The 24,341-nt window shown below is 35.5% G+C and overlaps 1 protein-coding gene across 18 annotated transcripts in view; it reads right to left on the bottom strand.

Annotated features, from left to right (window-relative positions):
• The window catches only part of LOC310911499 (titin-like), a 240,789-nt gene extending 218,438 nt beyond the window's left edge, over positions 1–22,351 (bottom strand). For 17 of the 18 annotated variants that reach the window (XM_083865081.1, XM_083865086.1, XM_083865093.1 and 14 more), the window contains exons 1-21: positions 22,163–22,351; positions 20,024–20,127; positions 15,750–15,953; positions 14,810–15,097; positions 13,992–14,080; positions 13,659–13,900; positions 11,644–11,926; positions 11,250–11,402; positions 10,656–10,775; positions 9,578–9,715; positions 8,691–8,828; positions 6,239–6,511; positions 6,006–6,125; positions 4,655–4,930; positions 4,317–4,382; positions 3,575–3,833; positions 2,928–2,988; positions 2,603–2,815; positions 1,722–1,864; positions 868–1,073; positions 524–754 (exon numbers count right to left, since the gene is read on the bottom strand). In XM_083865081.1, coding sequence (XP_083721207.1) covers positions 524–754; positions 868–1,073; positions 1,722–1,864; positions 2,603–2,815; positions 2,928–2,988; positions 3,575–3,833; positions 4,317–4,382; positions 4,655–4,930; positions 6,006–6,125; positions 6,239–6,511; positions 8,691–8,828; positions 9,578–9,715; positions 10,656–10,775; positions 11,250–11,402; positions 11,644–11,926; positions 13,659–13,900; positions 13,992–14,080; positions 14,810–15,097; positions 15,750–15,953; positions 20,024–20,114 — 3,594 coding nt within the window. In that variant the 5' untranslated portion in view covers positions 20,115–20,127; positions 22,163–22,351. The remainder of the gene's footprint in view (positions 1–523; positions 755–867; positions 1,074–1,721; positions 1,865–2,602; positions 2,816–2,927; positions 2,989–3,574; positions 3,834–4,316; positions 4,383–4,654; positions 4,931–6,005; positions 6,126–6,238; positions 6,512–8,690; positions 8,829–9,577; positions 9,716–10,655; positions 10,776–11,249; positions 11,403–11,643; positions 11,927–13,658; positions 13,901–13,991; positions 14,081–14,809; positions 15,098–15,749; positions 15,954–20,023; positions 20,128–22,162) is intronic. The other variant, XM_083865085.1, reaches the window with a different exon arrangement.
• Between the last annotated feature and the right edge of the window lie 1,990 nt (positions 22,352–24,341).

Raw genomic sequence — 24,341 nt, 5'->3', positions numbered from 1 at the left:
TAATGAATTGTACACACAAGACATTACGACTTGCTATTTTTCAGCTGAAAAACATCACAGCCCACATACACATACATGTGTTAAACATTAACATTTTTACTTGGAATAGCTGAGACTAGTGTAAGATGTTTACATAGCAACCTGAAACATGAGCTTTGGAGCTAGAAACAGATATAAAGGCCATTTTGATGATGAGCAAAATAACCTAGGCTGGACTGCTACTGTGTTCCCCACTGATCTCCACTACCTCAGAGATACTCAGAATCAAGACCAACTTAATTGGTGAATCCAACTTACCTCTGAACTGGCTAACCAACCTAATTCTAGTCATATTTCTTTTTGTTCTATTAAGGGACAAAAGGAAAATTCAGTTTGATTTCAAGCCATAAGACTGGATTTCTTTTGAGAGTTGCTGTTTCCTGTGCAAAATGTAGAATGTCTAACAATGAAATGTTAAGGGATTTTTTTCAAGTAGAGCATCAAATGTTTTACCAAAAAAAAATGTTATACATATTTGGGGTACCTTTGGCAATGGATATCCAGATGTCTTGCAATGGAAGGTAACTCCTGTTCCTTCAAAGGTTCTGTAATTCTTTAATCTTAAATCGAATCCTGCTTCTACAGCTTCAGATTCAGAAATATCAACCATCATCTCCTCTCCATCTTCTTCTAGAAGTTCATGTAAAGTAGTCTTAATAATTCTGAGTTCAATTTCCTTGATAAGTCTTTCTTCAAAAGAAGAAATATGGAATTCCTATATAAAAAAGCAAGACCATTAGTTTTCTGTGTCAGATAATGACCTTGAAAATAAATTATTTGTGTGACAAAATGTCGATACCCAAAATTAGTACGGAGGGATAGACATACCTCATCTTCTACAAAAGTTCTGACCATCACTGTATCTTTTGCCATTTTCTTCCTAATTAGAGCTTGTTCTTTCTCATACTCTTTTTCAAAGTCACCATATGAAATGGGTGGGGCTACCTCAGCCACTTTAGGTTCCTGTACGTATGCAGTCATTTGAGTTTGGTACATCATTTCTTGTTGCGATTTTATGTAGGCTTCGTAATCAGCTAAGAATTGAGAAGAGATTAATTTTGATATATTTTTTGGGTTTCACTGGGTTGAATGGAGAAAACAAGTACAAACTTATTTTACTGGATTTGGTGATTCAAGCAGATTTTCTATCTGTTTAGGCAATAAATACAAACAGCAACAAAATGCAAAGACTGATGTATTAAGATGAGCTTTATAAACAGGTAGAAGTTTTTCTGTACTATTTAGGTGTCCTAGTTTCAAAGTGGAAGCATCTGCAGAGATTATTTTACATTTTCTTCACCATGACTCTGTCTCCTGAAAATTTTAGTACATTTCTGCAGGACAAATTAAAAAATTAAACTAGCTTCTTTTCCTTTAAGATAAAAACCTATTAATTGATTAACCTTCTTTTCCCACATCCCTCTCTGAATGTCTTATTTTGTCATGAACATGACATGTCAACAGAGGAATGTTCCAAAAGCTACACACTTTAGCAAAGAATAAAGTCCTTCAAGGGCCTGGTGTCAGATACTCTGTCTTGTAGAAACAGAGCCACCAGATCTTCCTTTATGTTTCTTGAGCTGAGTAAACGAAGTAATTTGCAGCACAATTTAAAATCTGTTTTCCCATTTTGAAGTTAATTTTATGAAATATTGATCTCATTTCCTTAATCTAAAGTGTACCTTCTTCTAGTAAGGAGACCGTTGCAGAAGCTTCTCCAAGATTATTACGAACAACAATAGTGTATTCTCCGGCATCGTCGGCAAAAGTCATGGAAATTTCAAGTTTGCATTCCCCGGTTTCTTTTTTGTAACTCACTTTGTATCTATAAAAAACATAAAAGAAAAAAGTCTCTATAATTCTGGACAGACTTTTAAGTTAATTCGCTTTTAGTTAGTTAGACACATTGCTAACTTGTGCAAGGCTCATAAAGAGAAGGTTTTACAGGCAATTCTCACTGAATGAATGTGCACATATGGCAGCATATGAAAAATAACCATGCTGAAACTAGAGTATTGGTCAGCTTTCTTTTTGTTGTCACTAAATAAATAGGATCCAAACACCAGTACTGAAATATCACTACTAGTTCACCAATACTGAAATACCACATCTAGTTATCAGACACAATATAATGGCATATTCTGTGTGCATACAGTTTGTACTAATAAGAGTCATCATAACATGATGATTTCAAGAATGCTACAAATGTAATTTTTTTTCTCAGCTAGAAAGTATGTTGCTTTCTACAGACAACACTTACACAGAGAGAATGTAAACATTGCACAGAGTAAAACAAATACAGAACTTCTTCCTGATTTATTTATAACATGTAAGTATATCTTATTTTATAGTCTTTTGAATATTTGTATTTTAAAACTTAACAACCTTTTAAAGTCGCACATTAAGACATGAGCCTATAATTTTACATTTAAAAATAATTTATTTCACAGAAATCAGGATGTTACTTAGCTCAGCATAAGTGAGGGAACCAAATTATGACATTGCCAATTAAATATGCATAAAATTATGTTCAGATGGATTTTTAACATTGTATTCAAAGTACCTGTAGCCAGTCGTTAGAGGAACTCCGCCTTTTTTCCAGTAGACATGTGGCTTTGGGTTGCCCCCTACTTGGCATTCAAAAATAATGCTCCCACCTTCAATTAATTTGTGTACCATGGGTTTTCTTATGAAGAAAGGAGGCATGGGTTCTCCCGATACTTCCTCTGCTGCAGCAGAGACATCTTCCATTACAATGTCCTTTGTCTCCACATAGCTGAAATAAGATTTCAGTGCAGGTAAGTGAGCTGATGTCTGAAGCTCATAAAACAGAATGCAATAACGCAAAGACTGCAATAGGAGCAGTCTGTTTAGAAAAGTAACTTTACCGTTTCTCTTCTGTAACAGTCTTCTCAGAAATGGTTTCTCGAGTCTCAATTTCTTCAGTAACTACAAGGAAAATTTGATACAGTAGATTTTAAAATACTTTAATAGCCTTAAGCAATCAGTTTAGTTGACTTAAGAGGAGTAAGTAGTTAGTTGGCTCAGAGGGCTAGTTAATTCCACTGAGGAATCAAGTTAAGTGGCTCCTATTATGAGCCCATTATTGACCTTTTCCTCATATTCTTACAGCCCTTTTACCTGGATATCCCTGGAATACAACTCAGGCCATGTGTTTTAAATGTCAAAGATATATTACAAACAATATACAGTTACCAAAATTATTGATTTCCTACAGTGACAAGAGGGACTGTCCTTGGGTTACACGAAGGGAGGTTTAGTTTGAATATAAGGAAACCTTTCACCAAAAAGGCTTACAGGGATTATCAAGCATTGGAACAAATTGCCCATTAGTCACTGGGGCTGACTTTTAAATACTTTCTCCACCCTGGAGGTATTTAAAAGACACATAGATGTGGTACCTAGGGACACACTTTAGCAGTGGACTTGGCAGTTTTGGAATAATGGTTGAAATCAATGCTCTTAAAGGTCTTTTCCAACTTTAACAATTCTGTGATTCTATAAATATACTTACCTTTCACATGTAAGTGGCAAGAAGTGCTGACACTGCCAGCCTTATTGGTAGCAGTGCAGGTAAATCTTCCACTGTCCTCTGCAAAGGCTTCACGGATCACAAGGCGAGCAAGTCCTGCTTTGAAAGTGATCTGGAAGTCCATTGAGCTCTCAATTTTGTAGTCTTCCCTGTACCACATCACTGTAGGCTGAGGATGGCCAGATATTTGGCACTCCAGAGTGACAGACTCACCCTCAGTCACAGTCTTATTTTTGAGGCCCTGTGTGACAAAAAATAAGTATCACAATCAGTATACATTTTCAATACTAAACAAATACTTAAATATCTAAAACCTATTTGAATGGAAAATGTAATGTCTAGTTCAAAACAGTATTCTGTGAAGCAATGTATGCAGGAAAAAAAAAAAAAAAAGGCATTTTCCAAAGGGAAATATTCAAATTTTAGTATTTGTCTTTTAGGGTCTCTGAACATTGCTGTTATCAACAAAATGAAAAGGTAGGTGCACATTTATGCAGATAGATCAACCTACTATGCAGCATAAATATGAAGAATCACTACCATAAAAGACATTAAGAAGACTTTATATCAGAGATAAACTAAATGGCTGAGTAAATCTAATACAAAGTTTAAAAGATCAAATAAAGCGAATTTTTAATGGTTAGGTATTCAGTGATAAAAATTAGAAAAACAGAATGGGTGAAAATCTAGTGCAATTCCCCTACACTACATACAAATTACTTACTGAGACTAAGGTAGGTGGAGTAGCAGGAATTTCTGCAGGCACAGGAACTCTGGCAGTTTCTGTCACCTAGGTTGTTTAGAAGACAATAATGAACAAAGTCAAGGACATAGGCAGCATAATTTAAATAAGAAAATAAATAAGGTAATGTGAACTCTTTGCATGTCATAAATAAATATTAGATCCTTACAAGTATTTGTGTTAAACAAATAAAAAATAAAAGGCAGAAGAATGCTTTAGAAATGGAAAATTGTGATAAGAAGACAGCAAATAGGTGAGGCTATTTGATATTTTTAAGATGCAAGTCAGTCAAAGTGACAGAAATTTGCTTAAAAACTTACCTTTGCTTCACCTTCTTTATGCAGCATCAAGTGTTCTGTCCGCACTGCTTCACTTTTAATGCTTGTCTCCTTTTTAGTCTCAACATCATAATGACTCTTATATGTCTCAGCAGCCTCTCCAAAGGGAAATTGTGGAGGGGCAACTGGCTCTGCTTTTGTCCTGACTTCATGAGGCTTTAGCTGAGGTGGTTTCACAGGCTTGGTGATCTTTTGTGCAGCAGAAGTGGCTGATAACTCTTTCTCCAGAGTAGCCATAGCAGATCCAGCTATTGAAACCTAGAGAACAGAAGACAAAGAATTAAAGCTTTGTTGATGTCTTATTTTCAAAGGAGAGAGTGCATTTCTTGAACAAGTTGCATATGCAGTTGCTTCCTTAGTTACTTGCTTTTGACTCTGCAAAAACTATATGCAAAAAAAAGTAGCAATTTTAGATTGCAGTAGTAGAATATCAGAGATACAATATCCTTGTATTATTTTTGTTCTAACATTTAAATATTTTCTTTTTCACTTTTGAATTTGATCTTTAAATGGTCAAGAAGCTCCTAAGCTCAGCACAGGAAATGTTCTCTCCGTTTCTTCACTTGAAACCTTAGATTTCCATTTAATCAGTCAAATACTGCAATAAATAATACTACTAATTACATAACTTCCAATGATTAAAATAATTGAAGATATTTCAAAATCTTATTATAGGTGGAATCACTTTAAAAAATACATAAATATTTAATAAAAATATTTATAACAGTGTTTAATTATGTTTAGGGGGAAATAATTTTTAAATTCCAGATAAAGAGAAAAAATATGCTTGAATGAGAAAATTAATTAACTGGAAAATTTTAATATTATGTAAAGAAGTCCAACAGAAGAATGGAAGAATAACATTAAAAATGGAAAGTATCATAATATGCAATTAGTCTGGATTTTTCTATTTAAAAAATTAGCTTAGCATTAGTATTAATTAGCAAGGAAGAAAAAAGCAGTGTGCAAGTGAACTGATGCACAAAATAAGATTAAAGAGGGATACTTCTGCTCTTTAAAAAATACAACTTGCTTGACAAATATTTACAGTTTCACTATATATCATTAAGTCTGAAGCTGCATCTTCAGTTTATAAGATTATTTAAATAAGAAACAATAACAATAAACCATATTTTAGCAATTCATTTATCTGTTTACAGCAATGTTCTTTACTAGTCAAACAAGCCAACAAAAATAACTGCAAGAAGCATACAACTCTTCCTCTTGGGGAAGCACCACACTGGAGTGTGGGAGGAAAAGCTGGATTGAATGGGTGACCTACTGGCTATTGAAAATGAGCATGCTGCTCCTCTTGGATACAGCTTCATCTTACCTCATACGTGTGATCTGGTTTAGGAACAGCAACTCTGGAGACTGTGAAGTGAGGACTTGCTGTGCGAGGTCGCGGCGGTTCAACATGAATTGTTTTCTCAAGTTCTGTTGTTCTTTTTATCTACACAAAGTAATGAAAAAGGTTGTTGGAAGTGATGCTGTTCATTTAAACTGAAACAGATTTCACTGGGACATAGTTTCTGGAAAAGAATGTAAATCATAAAAGAGTCTAACCTCTTTTGATATATGAACTTCCTGCTTTTCAGGAGCTGGGATATGTTTCTCAGGAGGAATATAGACTGTTTTGACTTCTTTAGTGACAACGTGACGTTCTGCTGGGGCCTCAGCACGGTCTGTTACAGTGTGCTCTTTATAACCATATTCCAAAGTTTTCTCCTTTACATAAGTTTCATCTGCTTGTTCTGGCTGCCAGGGTGATCGAACACGTGCCTGATCAACTGCTGCAACGACTGTAGCTACAGCTTCAGCCTTTTTTCCAGCTTGAGTCTACAAATAATATTAGCAGAATTTATACACATATTCATCGTTATATTGAAAAGTTGTATATATGACAAAGAGTTATAATGTTCAGTATATTTCAAAGAGAAGTTGTGTGGTTATGCTAAAGTCACGATGAAAAGATCAAAAGTATGCACCTGTAAATATACTTAAGAATCAGTAAATTCAAATGCAAATATATTCTTTAAGTGCTATCTCTGCACATTCAGAATATATCTGTGCTTCTGTGTTTTATACATATCAATGTTTGTCTGCAAGCCCAGTTTTAATACTTTACAGCCACATTTGTGTCCACTTGTCTAAGAGCATTCAGGTATGTAAATGTGCACATAGTTTTAAAGTATGCTTACCAACTCCATATAACTCTTGTACATGTAAAATGCATCTAGCATCTGATGTGAATGTATTTATTAAGAAACAGACCCATGAAAATTTTTAGATCAGGTATATCTTAATTCAGTGCTGATCTATTTTTAAGGATTTTAAAAAAGGAGGGAGACTGAGATGCCTGATAATTTGGAAATAAGGCTTTTGTATCAGGACTTCTATTTGTTTCTAATAACTCATAAATACTGTCCACTTCTGTGTTTTTAGGGTTCAAAATTCTGCCCAGTCAGCCAACAGTAGATCATAGTGACTACTACTACTGTTTATTGTTATTATCATAACTGATCTGGATGCAGCAACAGAGCATATGATACGCATGCCTTGTAAATGGGAAAAAACCCCTAACAGATAATTTCATACTGGTTTTAAAATTATTACCATTATAAACTAAAATTGCTTAGGTGAGGCCAAAATGTGATCATTTACAGAGATTTTGTTTTCTTATTAGTGTTTAGGTAACAGGCCCCTCTTATTCAGTGCTATTATTGGTTTCAAAATAATTTGTTATACTGGCTTGAATTTGGCCCTAAATTTACATCATATAACAAGGGACTGAACTCATCTAGGAGTCTGACTCCCCTGAGTGAGTTTTATCTGCTTCACTTACTTATTTATGTTTTATAAAAGTATTTTATGAATGTACTACACTGTAAGTGGATGGATTTTAAATAACAGCTGTTGTAAATTGTGCTGTTCTTCCACATATAAGAGTTTCTGGCTGTATTGTAGATTTTTCCCACTGTGGGAATCCTACTGGAACAAAGCAGGGCCAACAAGTGTCTGATAGTCATAAGTAACAAGCTGGACAGTCCTGAATGGATGTTAAAGTTTGTATAGTACACAGAACAATTCAAATCTCAATAAAGAGAAGCTGTTTCATCTAACAACCATGAAGTTTAAAAGAATCATCGAGTAGAAAAAAAGATTGCAGAGTCAGAAATTTCAACAAGTTAATGTTAGTAAAAGCCACTGATAGAGAGGAGACTATCAGGGAGAAATCAGACTATAGCCTAAAGTGTGACATTGCCTAGCAGGGTGGGATATGAACCTCTTCAGCACTAGAAATGTAATTATATTGACTCTGTTGCTTGACAATCATCCCACTGCATGGATATGTTTTTGGGAATTTGAGAGCATTATGTTTTACCAAAGTAGGTCTTAAAATGTAAGGTTTGCAGATAAACCAAATTGTAACAGTGCATTGGTTGTAATTTCTTCTCCAGCTCTGGACACCGTGGCTGGTGCTTTGGTTTTAGCAGTGCCAACTATTTTTGGAACTATAGTAGCTTTCTCAGCTTCCTTTTTAATCTAGTTTTTATAGCAGAAATGAAAGCTTCAGTTACATTTAGTCTTGAAAGATATTTGAACAATGAAAAAACATTTTGAAGTGGGAACAGGGAAGGAGAATTGAAGGGTTAGATTCTTGTGCACTGCACACATCTCTGTGTTATGTGTCTACTAATAAGTATTGTTATACCCTCACATCTATTGAAATAAAAGTAATGATTTTTAAAGAAGTTAAAATGCCTTTTAGGAGTCAGTCAGTCCATTCCAAACATCAGTCAGAAGATAATTATGAGCATCCTATTAATGAAAATGAGAGAAAGATCAAGGTGAAATAATTTAGTCTAATTAGCGGTAGGTCTAGAAGTTTGTAAGTGGAATAATCTCAGAAAAAAAAATGGGCTGGAAATTTATCGTTAGTATTTTTTGAGGAAAAGAGAAGGTTTGTAAAGAAGAAAGGATAAAACCCAAATGTGGTTATAACACTGCTATTCACCTTTCCACGTGTTATGCTCACTTGTTCTTGTTTGGTGGCAACTCTTTCTTTACTTTTCGATATTATGACCGGTGCCTTAGGTTTATCAGTAGAAATTACTACCTTAGGTACAGAAGGTTTCATATCTTCCCTTCTTATCTATTTTTCATGGTAAAGAAAAATAATAGTAATTGATTATGCCTGTTGTCAAGATTACACAACTTTTTTGCAAAGCAGGATAATGTTCTAAACGTTTATCAAGAAGAAAGAAACATGACTTTAGAACTGGAGCAATACCTTTGTACCAAAGTTATAGCCCTTCTTAAAGGCTAACTGCAAGAAGTTCATGCAAAGTCATTAATATATTGCATTAATTTTTATTTGAACTAGAGAAGAAACATTTTACTTCCTAGTTAGTAATATATAATTATGTTTTGTGGAAAATGTTTGCATAGAAATTAGTATTGTTGACTTAACAGCTAACACCATCAGTTGAATGGTTCCACAATATGGTCTAACACATGTATTCAATCCTCACACAAATATGAACTTCATTAAATCAAGCTCCATACTATATATCATAACATGAAAAATAACCTTTAAAATTTATGTTCAGAAATCTACCTTCAGAGATAAATTTGTCATTAAGGATCATGTGTAATTCTGTATATTGTGGAAGTAAAAGCCCTAATGCTGGAAGGATCTGTGAGAAGGGCAACTGCACTCCTCTGCAGACAGAGCTGCTATGAGGTCAGTGGAACCGGACCTGCAGAGATTTTGGTCTGGAATACCTTGTTTTACTAAGTTTTTGTTTAGTAATCTTCTCTTTGTAAAGTACAGTAAAGTTATTTAACAGATTTTATTAACCAGAGTATCTCAATGAACTAAGGATTGTAACATTTATTTACCTGTTCATGAGCAACGTGCACTTGCTCATGTCTGGTAGATATTTCTTCTCTAGCTCTTGTTATTCTTTCTTGTTCTTTGGCTTTGTCTGTGGCAATTATTACTGTTGGTACTGGAGTTTTCTCTGGTTCTTTTCTCACCTGGACATTTATAAATAAAGAAATTTATATTTTAAAATATAAGGCATGTGATTTTCAATATATTTGGAAAAGAGCATAGAAATTAAAGAGAGCAAAGATGTCACATTCTGTATTTTGAAATCATCTAGTCTGGAAACAACAAAAACAACATGAATGGACTTAGCATAAAACATTTAACATAAAAATAATAAAACATTGCACAAATGCATAGTTTGCTACTGAAAGCAGTACTAAAAAAAAATGGCTCAGAGAAAAACTATCCTGCATTATAATTGCTTTGAGAAAGTGTAGGATATTAAAAATAAGTTTTACAAAACTTTCATTTGCAAGATTTCAAATGCCAAGTTCTGATTAATGCCCAGGTGGATTTCCATTTCTCAGTTTAAAGAGAGGTTAAACTTTCATCGTCACATATTTCTACTATAATTCAAATGTAACATTGGCTATAAAAGTCCATCTTCCATTAAGAAGTTTCACTTTCTTCATTCACATTTTTCTGATAAAATAGATATTAAAACAATCTGAATTCAAATCATTCATTGCTATTTTCAAAATTGATTTTAATGCAGGAAGAGTTTTTCCTCCTTTTTTTCTGACCCCCTGTGCTGCAAAACAAACAAGGCAGGCTACAAATGGCAAGCTTAGACAGTATCAGAACAGCCCTCCCCCTAACCCCCACTCCCAACAAAATTTAAGAGCTAGTTTCTACATGTACATTCTTCAAATTATTAAGAATACCATCTAGTAAGTTTCTATTTAATATATGGAAAAAGAGAGGTTTGTCTAGGTAGCACTGTAAACTGGAAGAGTGAACATATATAAAAAGGGACAAATAATAACAGTATCTCATTTGTCTTCTTCATGGGCTTGTCTTTTGTATGAGATATCAGATTTTTGAACAAGGTAGGGCAAAACAATCTCAGGTACAATCTGTATTCACCTTTTCAGGAGAGATGTGTCTTTGTTCTTGTGAAGTTACAATTCCTTCTCTAGTTCTTGATATCATTGTTTGTTTTGTGGCTTTATCACTGGTAACTACTACCATTGCCTCCTTTTTCATCTGATTTTTGTAGCAACAAACAAAAAAACACCAAAGCCTTAGAATTTATTTTAAAAAATTGAACATCAAAATAAGAGGAGAAGGAAAAATAAGAGAGGAATTCAAGTGAAGGAAAAATACTAGCAAGAATTATTTTATTCCTAGTAGGGAAATTATAAATGAGATATTAGATAAAAGACTTCACCATCGTAAGAATAATGTTAGAGAATGAAGGAGAAGAGAGAATAGAAGATCACTTTCAGAGAAAGCACCCTTAAACTTAAAAAGAGTAATTAGTTCAATCCTGTTATGATGGAATGTAATGATGTAAGTGAACCTGAGCATTCCTTTACAATCTAGGTGTTCTAGATGAATATATGCATGCTTTTGCAGGGCACTGGGTAATATCTGGTTAATTCCTCACAGTGAATCATGCTTTGTGTGTTGGATGAAGGGATAAAGGGAAATCATAGAATGTCTGTGCTCTATTTCTACCTGCTCATGAACAGGCTGAACGTGGACTGCAGTCATTGCTGTCATTTTAGTAGTTTGCTCTACAACACCTGGAGCTGGTTCTCTCACCATGGCTTGATCCACAGCAGCAACAACCGTAGCAATAGCTGCTGTTTTTTCACTGTCCTTTCTCACCTATATTAGTCACATCAAAAGACATTTTTTCATATTTTGCATACATTCAGAAGAAGCACAAAACAAGTACAGAGACAGAATGTTGCAAAGAAGCATTTCCAAATCTGCCGCAAGACTCTCTCAGTGGCAGATGCACACATGGTTTTACACACAGCCTCTCAGATTCCATTTAGCAGATCTATCCAGCAGTGGTGAAACCCCACAAAGCAAACCCAATGTTTTTTCCAAAACCAGACTTTACCTCTCTAGCACCAGGGGCCACCTCGCCAGCAGTAGCGCCAGTAACGGTAACTTGTTCTTGGACCCCGTATCTCCCCTCCCATCTTTCTTCAGTCACTTGGGTAGTACTTGTAGATACTCTTGTTTCCTTCATCTGGGATTCCATGGTGGCAGCATACCCTTCCTGCTTCCAAGGAGGAGGGACATCAGCCCCAGTTGTCACTACATGTGGTTTACGGATTGGAGATGGAGATTTCACTGGTCTAATAGGTGAGGTGGAGATTCTCCCAGCAGGAGAAACTGACCTGTTGAAAAAAATAGAGCATCAGTATCATTAATCTGCTGCCACAGAGCTGGATAAACAACTTCAGCCTGAACTTGAAATCCCTCCCCATATAGGGTATCTCCAGTAATGTGTACTTCGATTTTAAGGAAGGTTTTTGAGAGGTTCTACTTGTTTTCTACTTGTTTCTACGCTAACTTGTTATTTTAACATTATGCCTAACTATTGCCATTCTCATAACTTTTACATGTCTTTGTAGTAGCTTAGTTTCCAAAAAAAAACCCAAGAAGTGGCAAAACAAATTTCAGTCAACCAAATATATTTGAAATATTAAAAAATACATCATGATTTTGCATATGCTCTATCCTAATTCTTCTAATAGGAATAACACAAAAGGCTCACAGATTGTAAATACTACATAGTACATTAATGGTCCAGTCTCTGTGGAGAGAAAAAATGATAATTGTAACCAATCTTTATAAAAATGTCACATAACAACCACTTAGTAAAACAACTGGATGTACTCCTGTACTACATCTTATTTTTATGTGTCACCCATGTGTGTATCCATAATCCAGGCTAATTTCTTAACAGTGCCTAATATTTCTCCCCACACTTACATTTACAGCTCTTAGACACAATTATTTATATCCACTTGGAAAGTGCTAGTTTCTAAATTTTGGTATTCCAAAAATTCAGTCCTAATCCTAGACACTTTTAAAGCATTTTCCAAAAACCTTAAACAGGCTTTCTAACCTAGAATTTCTTTGAGTGGAATTTTTTGTGCTGTATCTCCCAGAGAACGTTAAAAAATAGCAGCAGTAGGGGGCAGCATCATCATATTAATTTTTAGATTTATTTTCTTCTAATGTATTGTATGTCTAAAAGAGATCTGACTAGCAAGGGAGGACAGATTTCTAGTTCTATATGTGCTCTAGATGTCGCTATTGATTTCTTTTTTCATTTATACAGTTTGTTAGTTAACGCTAGTTGCGATTGATCCATTTATTCCTGCCCTTTTAAGTTATTATCAGTGAGGTAAAAAATTCACCAACACGCCCAGCTCTGGCAACTTAAATGGGGCTCTTCTGAGCATTCAGCTTGGAGGCATTCCTTCCATGATGCTGGTGCTTCAGGATACTGAAACTGCAAGACTTTCAAAACACTCTTCTCTTTACCTGCCCCTCAGCACAGACCTCAAGGGGTCTCCTAGACCATGAATCTTTCTTGTCAAATCACTCACTTTCCCTCTCTAGACCCTCTACACAGCAAAGATAAACTTCATTTTTTCCATAACCACATTTAGCTTGCCTACCTTCAAAATATTATTTCTGTAGTTATTACCAGCACATACATGGAACATGAGCTCTATTTTTTTTTACCCATACTTTCATTCTGTTTGCCACTCATCAGTGTCATTGCTCTTTTCTCTGTTCATCTAAAATAATCAAGGGCCAACTGCTCTACTGTTTTTTTCTGTTTTGTCATGAAATGGAGCTGTGAGGGCTACTTTGGCTCTACATGGAGCAATCAAATGGAATTTTCTACAATAGGGGATAGAAGTCTTCAGAACTGAGCCACATTTCTATAGCAGTGGCAAATATAACACAATACAGCTCACCATCAGAATAAACCCAGTCACTAATAAGTCAGTGCATTCTTTCATTTTATACTATGCTCTCATTCTACAGCATTACTTCTGTCTGTAAAAGCAATTCCAAAAGCAATGTTGCCTGAAAGAACAGTAATTTTACCTTACTGGTGAAGGTGTTGGTGCTCTGACATGTCTTACAGGTGATGGTGATTGTCTAACAGGTGATGGTGATTGCTGTCGTGCCATTTGTGCTTTTGCAGCAGTAGTCGGGGTTGGTGACTTTGACGTGGGTCTAGGAGGCATTCGTGGAGGTGCCTTGTGTGGGAGCTGTTGGGCGGTTGCACCTTCTATAACCATTTCAACACTTGTAAGTGATCTGGCGTCAAAGTGGGCTTCAGTCTTCTACAATGAAAAGCAAGGAAAAGAAAGCTAAGGCGAGGTACTGTAATCCTCCACATTTTAGCCATACTTGCTTTGTTCCTTAAAATTATACCTTTTCAATTCTGGCTTGTCTTGTTTGTGAAATCTGAGCAGTCGAAACAATTGTCTTTGTCTTTTTAGCAGGAACGGCTTCTTCCTCGCCTTTTGAAAGAAAACATGGTCAGAAGAATTACATATGGCAACAATCAATAAATGAAGAAATAAATGAATAGTCAACTCCAATTATATAAAAATTTATATATAGAACAGAAAAATAATTAAGCAACCATCTGTTTTGCCTTCAATATCTACAGACAAATAATTGTGAAAACAGTTGAAACAATGTTACTGCATTACCAAGTAATTAGAAAAAAAACTCAAACAGAGCAAAACAAAATGCATTCATTGTAGATTTTTCATATCAGTCCTGGATCTAAAATGATTACAGAGTCTCTAAACCTGACTGAGGCGAAATCTAAGCAAGACTACTCTGGGTAGCATGATTCCCTGCTACAGTTCTCTAAGAATTGTCTTCATCCTTACCAGCCTCTTTCACAAGACCATGTACAGTTATGCAGTCTAATATATCAATTTGATCAAAGTCAACATACAAATAAAACTTTGAGATTTACAGACTAAAATGAGAACAACTCAAGGTATCCCACATTTTTTCCATCAACTGTATCCTCTGTTTAAAGAAGATCCATTCTGGAGAAAAGGTCTTTTTAAATCTCAGACAAAAATCTTTGGCAAATTTCATCACACACGGCTTTTTTTTTCAAAGCAAGTAAATAACTCTTAAGAAAGAAGTTAACTTATAACTTGTTGATATAACTGCAATGAAGTGGTGCATATTGCACCACCATTTTCATGATCTGCAACTTCTGTTACCTTGAATTAGCAATTCAGCTGTTGAAGTAGCACGTCCCACGCTATTTGTGGCATTTACGGAATAGGTGCCGGAGTCTTCAGGATATGCTTCTGCAATTATTAAGCTGTAAAGGTCTCCTTCTTGTAAAATTTTAAAATCGGGGGAACTTTTAATTTCTACTCCGTCCCGATAGAACTTCACCACAGGTGTAGGGATTCCAGTCACTCTCACGTCAAGTCGGACTTGACTTCCCTGTCTTGCAGTCATGCTCTGTAGTCGTTGTGAGAAGTTTGGTGGTGCTGTTCCAGCTGCATTTTTATTGAAGAAGTAAACAGAAAAATAATAATGTCTGTTAAAAAGAACGGCAAGTACTAGGTACTTTCATTACTAGAGGTGCATGGGATCTATTTCTTCTTCACAGCTACTGACAGAGGATAGTACTTTCTGAAACACTCAAAATATTATTTCCAATTACACCTATGATTGTAAATGTTTCTAGAATTACAGATACATTGTTTGTAACCATAGGCATTAAGCACAGTCTCTTGGTATAGCCCTTTATGTGACTTATTCTGTTAAATACCATTGATACCATTACGTATCATTAATGGCTCCATCCTGCAGAATTTCATCCTTTCTTTCATGGGCAATTTCAGTGTAGCCAGGATGACAGACCATAAGGAGCTACATGTATAAAGTCTGAGCCAGAAGCTTGTAATCATGAATAAGAGTTTGGAGATCAAGATTACACTTTAGACAGTTAAAACATAAAGGACACTGTTAGACATTACTGGTGAGAACACATGCTGAGTTCTAGCCTGCTTTAAGATAAGAAATGTGGTTTGCTATTTTTTTGCTGATCATGTACTTGAAATCAGAACTATTTCATTATGTGTTACTCTTCCATCAGTCCCTCACACTGCTAGCAGGCAGAGGTGCCTTTCTTTATCTGCTGTGTACCTGTGACAAGCAGCTCAGCAGTACTAGTCGCTTGCCCAGATCCATTGGTGGCTTGCACAGTGTATCTCCCGCTGTTGGCTTCTGTCACGGTGGGGATCACCAGTTTAGCGCGGCCATCACTAAACGAGATCTGCACACCGGGCAGAGTTGCAGCAGAGAGAACCTGGCCATCCCGATACCAGTTCACCTCAGGAACTGGGAAACCTGCAGAGAAAGGAAGACAAATGGAGATTGAGACATTGTGAAATGCCAGAGATAAAAAATTACCAGAATGCACACTCATATGTACAGTTATGGAGGAGCATAATGCCATAGGCACAGATATATGTCCACTGGCACAGTGGCAAAGGAATTTGTTTTTAGAAAGATCTCTAAAATGCACAGAGCAATAGGGCAGCTGCACTGTCTCCTGTGTTTAGTAAGTCACTTTAATAATGAGAGGACTGTAGTATTCAGCAATCTTATTAATAGAAGTTCATCAAAATCATGAGGAGGATGAATTAATTCATATGAGGTATTTTTAAAATTTATTTGCTTGTATCTAAGTAGGATTATTTATTGCTAGCATATTTATCCAGTCCAATAATCCAGAGATAATGTAAATATCAGTACTTCCAACCAAATTAAGCACGTGTTTTAACACTACTATGGCTTTAGAAAATGAAGTGACAGAAAAAATGACTGCTGTAGACATTAAAATCAAATGCTAGTAAAGTTTGGGGGGGTTTAATTTCTTTTTCTGGAATCTTTTGTGTTTGATCAACTGTTGTTAAAATGCATTGCGCTTTTTTGTCAGGGTCATGAGCAAGAGTCTTTGGGTCAGAAAAAATTTAATTATACTGACAGCAGATTTTTGATTTTAAATTATGATTTTACATTCCCTGCAGAAATTCTCTTCTCAGTGTTCTACTCATCCAAATTTATTGATCAACTTAAATCCATTTGATGAACAAGTAAAATTCTTATATGAACCACATAAGGAGAACAGGTAATTTAAGGAGATGGTTCCAGTTCAGTCTTTTTTGTAGTCCTAGAGCATCATTTCTTCAAAATTAAAATCCTTGCAAATTCACTTCATGTATATCTCCACTCAACCCAAATCACCAGTTGCACTGCATGGAGGCTCAGGAATGAGATCTGAGACTGCATTTACAGATGAATTAATTTTCTCACTTTTAATGTCTGTGGTTTAGAAAACCCCAGGTGCACAGAATTCTGCTTCCTTTCTAGAGTATCCTTCCTATAAACTGAATAAATTATTAGGCAATTTATTGTTCCAGGAAAATGACTGTGAGACTGAAGTGAAAGAGAAGCTGATACATAGATTGAAGCCTTCACTGGTTCACTGCAGTCCCATCAGACTTGGTTAGGAAAGTTTAAAATCTTACTCACAGTAAAGCACTGATATTTAGAGAAATGTAAAACAGAAACGCACGCACACAGAGAAAGAAAATGAGGACAGTTTTAGGGAGGATTAGAAATCCAAACAATAAAAGTACATTTAAGCATTATTAACTACACAGATGGAAGTTATCAAACAGTCCTGATGAGATGGTGTAATTCAATTTTGTGCTATTGGTGTAGGGCAACTTTGGCATGATCATCATAAACAGAGTATATAGCAAACCCCAGTGATTTCATTCAGAGCTATGTGTCTTCAATATTTGTGAGAATTAGTTTAAAAATGTTTTAAGCTAGGCAACCCTCAAAAGATGTCCTCAATAGTGAATTTCTTGAAACATTTCAAAAGTTCTATTTTCTTGTGGTGGTACTATGTGATGAGTAGCAAAAATGGGAGTTTCTGTGGCAGGTTGAAAAAGGTCTGCACTGTTAAAATGGAGTCTATTTTGATGTCTCAAACTGCTGTGTACAAGGGATAGAAAGCTAGAAGCCATTTTAGTAATCTCAGCCCAAGCTTATATTAAAAATTCAACTCCACAAATTTACTAGCACTCTAGTAGTCCCAGGTCACAGAGCTAGGTATGATCTAACTCAGATTATAGATATATGTGCCAGGTCTATATGAAGTAGTGGTTTACTTCTACATGTCCCAAATACACTATGATTTGACTGTTAATTATTAGGCTCTTATTTAATTTTAAAACTATCCTTGAGATTTTTAATCAGATTTTTAAAGCCAAAAAGAAGAAAATCGACCTGAAGTGACTCAAATTCACCACTTAGCAATTGAATTCAATAAGATTCTCCTGACTATGATGTGGGAGGGTCTGCCAACTTGTGTATGTATGATCTCTGTGCTGCTTTCAAAAATTTGTAAAGGCTGTCTGGCACTGGGTAGTACCTGAAAATATCAGTTCCAGAAAAGGTAAGCAGTGCACAGGTTAATTCTTTATGAGAAAATTCAGCCTTGATCAGTACTGTGGAGACATGAGCTTGGCACCGTTCTAGTGCCAGTAACTCATCTGACTTTTTTATCTCATGACTCCTCAGTCACCAGTGACCCAGCAGGACTCCCCCTGTGAGACTGTCCTGGCTGCTCTGGCGTTTGCTGCTTTTAATAACAGGGTTTTTGTGTTCTATGCTCTCTGTTACGTGCTGGATATATTCATCTGATATCAACCCTTTGAATGTGACACTTAATTCACAGTCTAATACAGCAGAAAAATTCATTTGTTCTAGTTTACACACAGCAAAACTGCATTTCAGGTGGTTGCTAAGCTCTTCTTGATACCTTAGATTAACCAAACTCTTCACATTTGAGCTGTAGCTCTGTATTAATACTTGAGTTGTGTTTAATAGACCAATGTTATTGGAGATTGAAAAAAATTCTGATTTTTAAACACACAATAATTCATGAAAGATAGAAAGGGTAGACATTACAGCAGGAAAAAGCTGTGGAATCTTTATTTATGCAATTAGTTACAGTAAAATACCTTTCCTGTTTTTTATGCTGTCGCAAAACTAAATGCCGAGCCACTGTCAGACCTTTCAAACCGGGAGGACGTTTTTAGGGCAGGAAAGATATACCAGAATCTCACAATATGAAAAAAACCTAACAAGAGGTTGACTCACAAGATATTTGAGACTATCATACAAATATGGCATATGCTATTAGAAATACTTGCTGTATCTTCACTTAGTAAGAAATCAAGTTCCCCTCCCAAATACTCCATATTATCACACAAATAAAATAAGCCAAAATCACACATTGAATAATAATAGACTCATCCTAACTTTTTCTGATTATATTTTTAGGTAGTCATGATAATAATAAGTACTGTAAAAGCAGAAAAAATTTTCACAGAAAATTTACGGTGTAGAAGCAGGAAGAGAAAATCAGGGCAATCAACTGAAGAATAAGGTCCTAATAATAGAACATGACATGAAAAAATGTCACAGGTGGAGACTGCAGGACATGTTCAAACACCTTGTGTGAGTCAGTGCTATGCAAAGGGACCAAGGGATGAAATACATGGACCATAGATGTCAGAGATCTTTATAGTTGCACAGATCATGTGTTTGCACCTGTCACAGAGCATCTGAGCAGTGATTTATGGTATGTGGATCATCACATTGCTAATGCCTGTAAGACAATATAATTCCACCAGCAGGAACACATGTCATTTCTCCTTAGTCACTGCCGAGGTCAGAGACACTCTTAGAACAGGGTGTTGGGTCTCTGGTAACGTTATCTCAGGGGTTTGTGTGGCCTTTTGCACAAGATAGGGTGTTTGAGCAGTATGCAGACTGGAGAAATCATGTATCCTTTAAACTGCATAGGCATCTTAAATTATATTAATCCAGCCTTGTGCTACCATCATGATCACCATACACATGTATTGTTTAGCATGCTAGGGTTTTCTACACTCTTCAGTGGCTGGTTGGGCCTAGATTTTGTATTTGCTTTTAATCCTCCTCCTAGAACTCTGGAATTAAGTAAACTTAAAGGCATAGAAAGTAGAAGTACAGCTTAGCTAGAGTAAAGCTTAACAAAACATCTTGGAAGAACTAACTTAAACCCTGCTTTTTGTATCCTGACTTCTAATTCTGCCCAGTCATCATTCAAATGAGATTATTCTTTCTGCAGCCATATGAATTTCCCTTATTAGCACAGTATGTATTTTTATGCATATACATTTAGAGGTGCTGTTCAGCAGTGTATGATACAGATATATATCCATATTTCAGCACTCATCTTTACCCATACATACCAGATTATGATCTATGAAAAGTTTCATCATTTTTCTTAGCATAAACATTAGAAATTAGTGATAACCAATAACAAATCTTGGAAGAATGAATCAAAACCTTACCACTAATATGAGCCTCAAAGGTTGCGGCACTACCCTCCAGTGCCACAACACTTTGTAATGGCTGTGTAAATGTTGGTGCTTTCGTCGTCATCTTTACAGGCACTCTGCAAGGAAAAAAAACCCCATAATTAGATATCAGTGGTGAAAATGTTATTATATTGACACACCTTTTTGCAAGATTTTAAGAATATTTGTAATTATTCTCTGAACAATTTACTCTTCGCAGTTTTAAATCAGAACAATCTGGTGAAATGAAAAGATTGTGGGTTTTGACAAAGTTGTATAGCAAATTACTCTTGGAGCATACTTGGCTGAATTGGATGGGAAACCATTATATTTAGTGGAGATGTGCTTTGGTGTTGCAAGTATGCAGCAGGAGACAAGACTCACTGTGTGACCTTCCACAGGTCATTCAGGCTGCCTCTCTTTGTCTATTACCTTCTTTATCTGACAGGAAAATAATTCCCTGTATAAGTTTTAAAAATATTTTGCTGGTGCAAAATATTTGTATTCTTCAATGACAGGACAACTAGGCCCCTAAGAAGCAATTGAAAGAAATGTGGAAGTCTACAATGTATTTACAATAATGCAATAATGCATTATTAAAAATCAATTATAATAAATACTAATATTAATAAATATTGCATTATTAATAATGCAATAATGCCAAAAATTCCAAGAGACTCTATTTTAAAAGAACTCTGTAAGTAATGAGTAATTTCACTCTACAGAAGCAAATTGGCATTAAAGATGCAGATAAAATTCTCCTCTTTCTTAGACAGTATCTCAGTGGAATTTTGAATATGGGAAGACAGCCACCTTCGAAATGTGAGCTAGGATATAAAATAGCCACTGACACTGATGGCTTGAACAACTGCAAAGCCATGCGAAATCAGAAAGAAAGTTTGCTTTCTCTTGCTGTGCCACAAGATCCTACTTTGAAGTAACACACTGCCACTAGAAAAGCTTGTGTGTTGATATTCTATATTTGCATGACTTATTTATTTACTGATGTTAAATTGTGCAGTTTTTAAAAAGGTAGCTATTATCGTCTTAATATTATCATACATCCATTAAAGTTTCTTTTTTTTTTTCTCATTAAAAAATTCCACTGAGATCATGTCTGGTCTCAACAAATGTGTTAACCCCACAATATATCAATCCAATCTTACTCACATATTTATTTCCATTTACTTTGGCTTTTGTGCCTGATTTTGTGACAGTCCCAAACTTTAATTAAAAATGAGAAAGTGCAATTTCTCTGATTATGAGTCAAATTTATTCTACCTCTCACAGGGGTGAAAATTCTTCATTACATGGGTTCCTTCATAGAAATCAGGGCCTAAATGTATACATACAATAAGAGCATAAGGGCAGAACTGGATATTGTATTGGGATTTTCAGGTTCAGTGTTTTGACTGTGTTTTGAAGCTCCGCTAAAATAAATGGAAATAATTTTACAAGACAATTAAACATAATGAAAGCTCATATATATATATATATATATGTCATTTCCAGAAGAGATCAGAAACAATTTAAGAATTTCCATGGAGTTCCCACAAAGTTTCTATATTTCATTGTCCAAGCAAATTCTGGTGATGAAGATCTGATCTTATAAGGCTTCTTGTATAACTAGAATTGAAAGTATGCATCTAAAATGTCATGTTCCAGAAATAACCTTTGCAGCCATGAATGACAGCAGACAAGTGTTCCAGAGCTCCCGTGTAACTGATACCTTAGCAGTTGTTTCCCTTAAAAAGTCATCAGTGCTTAGCTGATACCATGTGCATTTTATCAGAGCTATTCTTGGAGCTTCTCAGTTTATCTCTCAGCAGCATAACCTTGAACACTCCCAACAGAAAGGAGTTTTTAAGTTAAGCACATGTTTCCATGCACTTTTAAAATCTTAATTTATGTAGTCTTTAGCAATAAAATACACTGGAGAAAACCTTTTCACTGAGAGTTATCAAAGCTTACTCCCAAAATTAAAGATATAACCTTGACAGAGAATTTAAGTGTTTCATGTCTATACCCTAAAATCTATAACGCCCTGTGAGAAAATTTATAAATAATAGATTGCATCAGAATTATTAATGACTGATAAAACATGTATTACACCAGCAGAAACATGCTACTAACCTGATCTCTCAAAGTGCCTGCAAGAGTGGGCTAAGCCCAACGAAATCTTCTTGAACGACGTCCTTATCCAGAGTAAGATTTTTTAGACAATCCCAGCATGAGAATTGAAGAGCCTCTAATCATAAAAACAAAACTACACAGTCTTGACAGTGTAGTTTTGTTTTTTGCAATCCCTACACCCGAGGCGAGGCGGGGAATGCACGACTGCTCAGAAGTGCTAACATAGTTGTTTCGCTTTATATACCCCAGCTCTGCTGACAGCTCTACCTCATCATGTCAATGCCAGTTCTGATTGGTTTCCTGAAAAAAAGTATCTTCTGAGGGAGGATTCACTCCCTGTAACTATACACCACCTGTTGGTTTTGACTGACACTGCTAATTTTGGAGGCACAAAAGGGATTCACTGAGGGATTCAGCCGTTCCAAAACTTTTGATTTGTAATTCCATTTAGTTTACCAAGTGCAGTTTACATTGAAAATATCCTAATTCGTACTCATAAGACAAAGAAGGCAATAAAAAGCATTTTAGCAGGGCATATAGGCAAGTCAGAAGTCATCATATCAGTGATACTCAGTTTTACTTTCTTTCATTATAAAACATCCAAGAAGCCACACCAAATGCATATGTCAATCACCAGACTAAGTAAGTAAGCTGAGCTGAGACAAGTGGCTGCATAGTATTAGAATACACTGTTTAAACTATTTTTTCTGTAACTTTTAATTCTGAAATTGTGTTTGGTAATATATAGATTTGGTGCTCTAGGGTTGTTTTTGTTTCCCTCATAATTTTTCTGTTGGATGTTCTAAGCAGTTAAGCATAACAAACAGTAGCATACAATGTGCAGAAAAACAAATTTTTTGAAAGTAAATTGACACAGACAATTACTGTCATTTTTAAGAAAGAAGATTTTAATTCTAACAGTTTTTATCTAGACCTGTGTAGTCCTTGTGCAGACCTCAGACCATGAAATAGCGTATTGGTTTGTGAACTTTCACTATCACAGCTTTGTCACTATGCAGCTAATTGTGCCTTTTGAGTGGTTGCTTCTGAAACAGACATCAGAGTTAGAAGACTTCTCTTGTTTATGGCTGAAATGGGAGGTGTTTTACCACACCACCTCATCTACTGTTTCTATTCCTGCCTATCTAGCAAATTCTTTATGCACATAACTGGCACATAAGACTACTTCAAAAAGCTTGCTTAAAATCAAGCATGTGCTTAGCTGGTTTGGTAAAACGAGGACTTCAGTTTGCAGTTACCAATTTCCACATTGTAAAGGACCTCCCTGAGAACACCTAGATAAGTAAACACAGATTGGAGTTTTGTACTATCAGCTGCACTTGTGTTTGAAAACAAACTGAAGGAAACCTCCAGCAAGAGAGGCAGAAAATGCCAAGGGGAGAGAGAGAATGCTATGATTCCTGCAAGGGAGTCTTAATGTTATGTCTTGCAGATCTGAAAGAAATAAGAAATGACATATTGCTGAAATCTCATAAAATAACTTCAGAAATTTGATCTGCCCTTTAACTCATCCATCCCATAAGGTGGCAACACCATGGCTACTCTTGGCATGCAGCAGTATCAACAGCAACACAAACTGGAGGAACTGTCTCTGCACTGGGACTTCCTGAACCCTCACAGCGGCTGAAAGTCAGAGTGCTATGGCTCATTTTTAATTTCTTGATGCAAATAGACTTCAGAGAGCCTAATCACTCTGTACCAGACTTAGTATTGACGGCAAATGCAATGCTATGCAATGAGGGGGAGCTCAAGCTAGTTTATGTTGAAAGACATAAAATGTCCAAAGGAACTTGTGTAAAGAGTATAAAATTTCTATTTCTCAACAGAGGCCTGCTAAATTAGCAGGCAGTTGTTTTTCTCTGTAGTTAAACACTTAAATAGTGAAAAATCAAACTTGAAGAAAAACACAAGATAGTATTTGCAGACTTAAAAAATGCAGCCAGCTTAATGATGATGATTAAATAAAAAAATTAAAAATTTTATGAACATACAAAAATTTTAAAATTACAAAAATATAAAACCTATCACTTTTGAAGTTTTGAGATGGTTGAAAGTTCATATGTTTCTATTTCCATCAAGTCAACAATGACTGATAACAATAACAGGTAAAAGGGAAAAACTTTCCTGCATTCAAATACAAATATATTGTATTTTAAGA

The sequence above is a fragment of the Zosterops lateralis genome (genome assembly GCF_965231275.1).
Source record: "Zosterops lateralis genome assembly, chromosome: 7".
Classification (NCBI taxonomy): Eukaryota; Metazoa; Chordata; class Aves; order Passeriformes; family Zosteropidae; genus Zosterops; species Zosterops lateralis.
The sequence above is the reverse complement of the archived record's forward strand: the minus strand, read 5'-3'. Positions and strand labels throughout refer to the sequence as shown.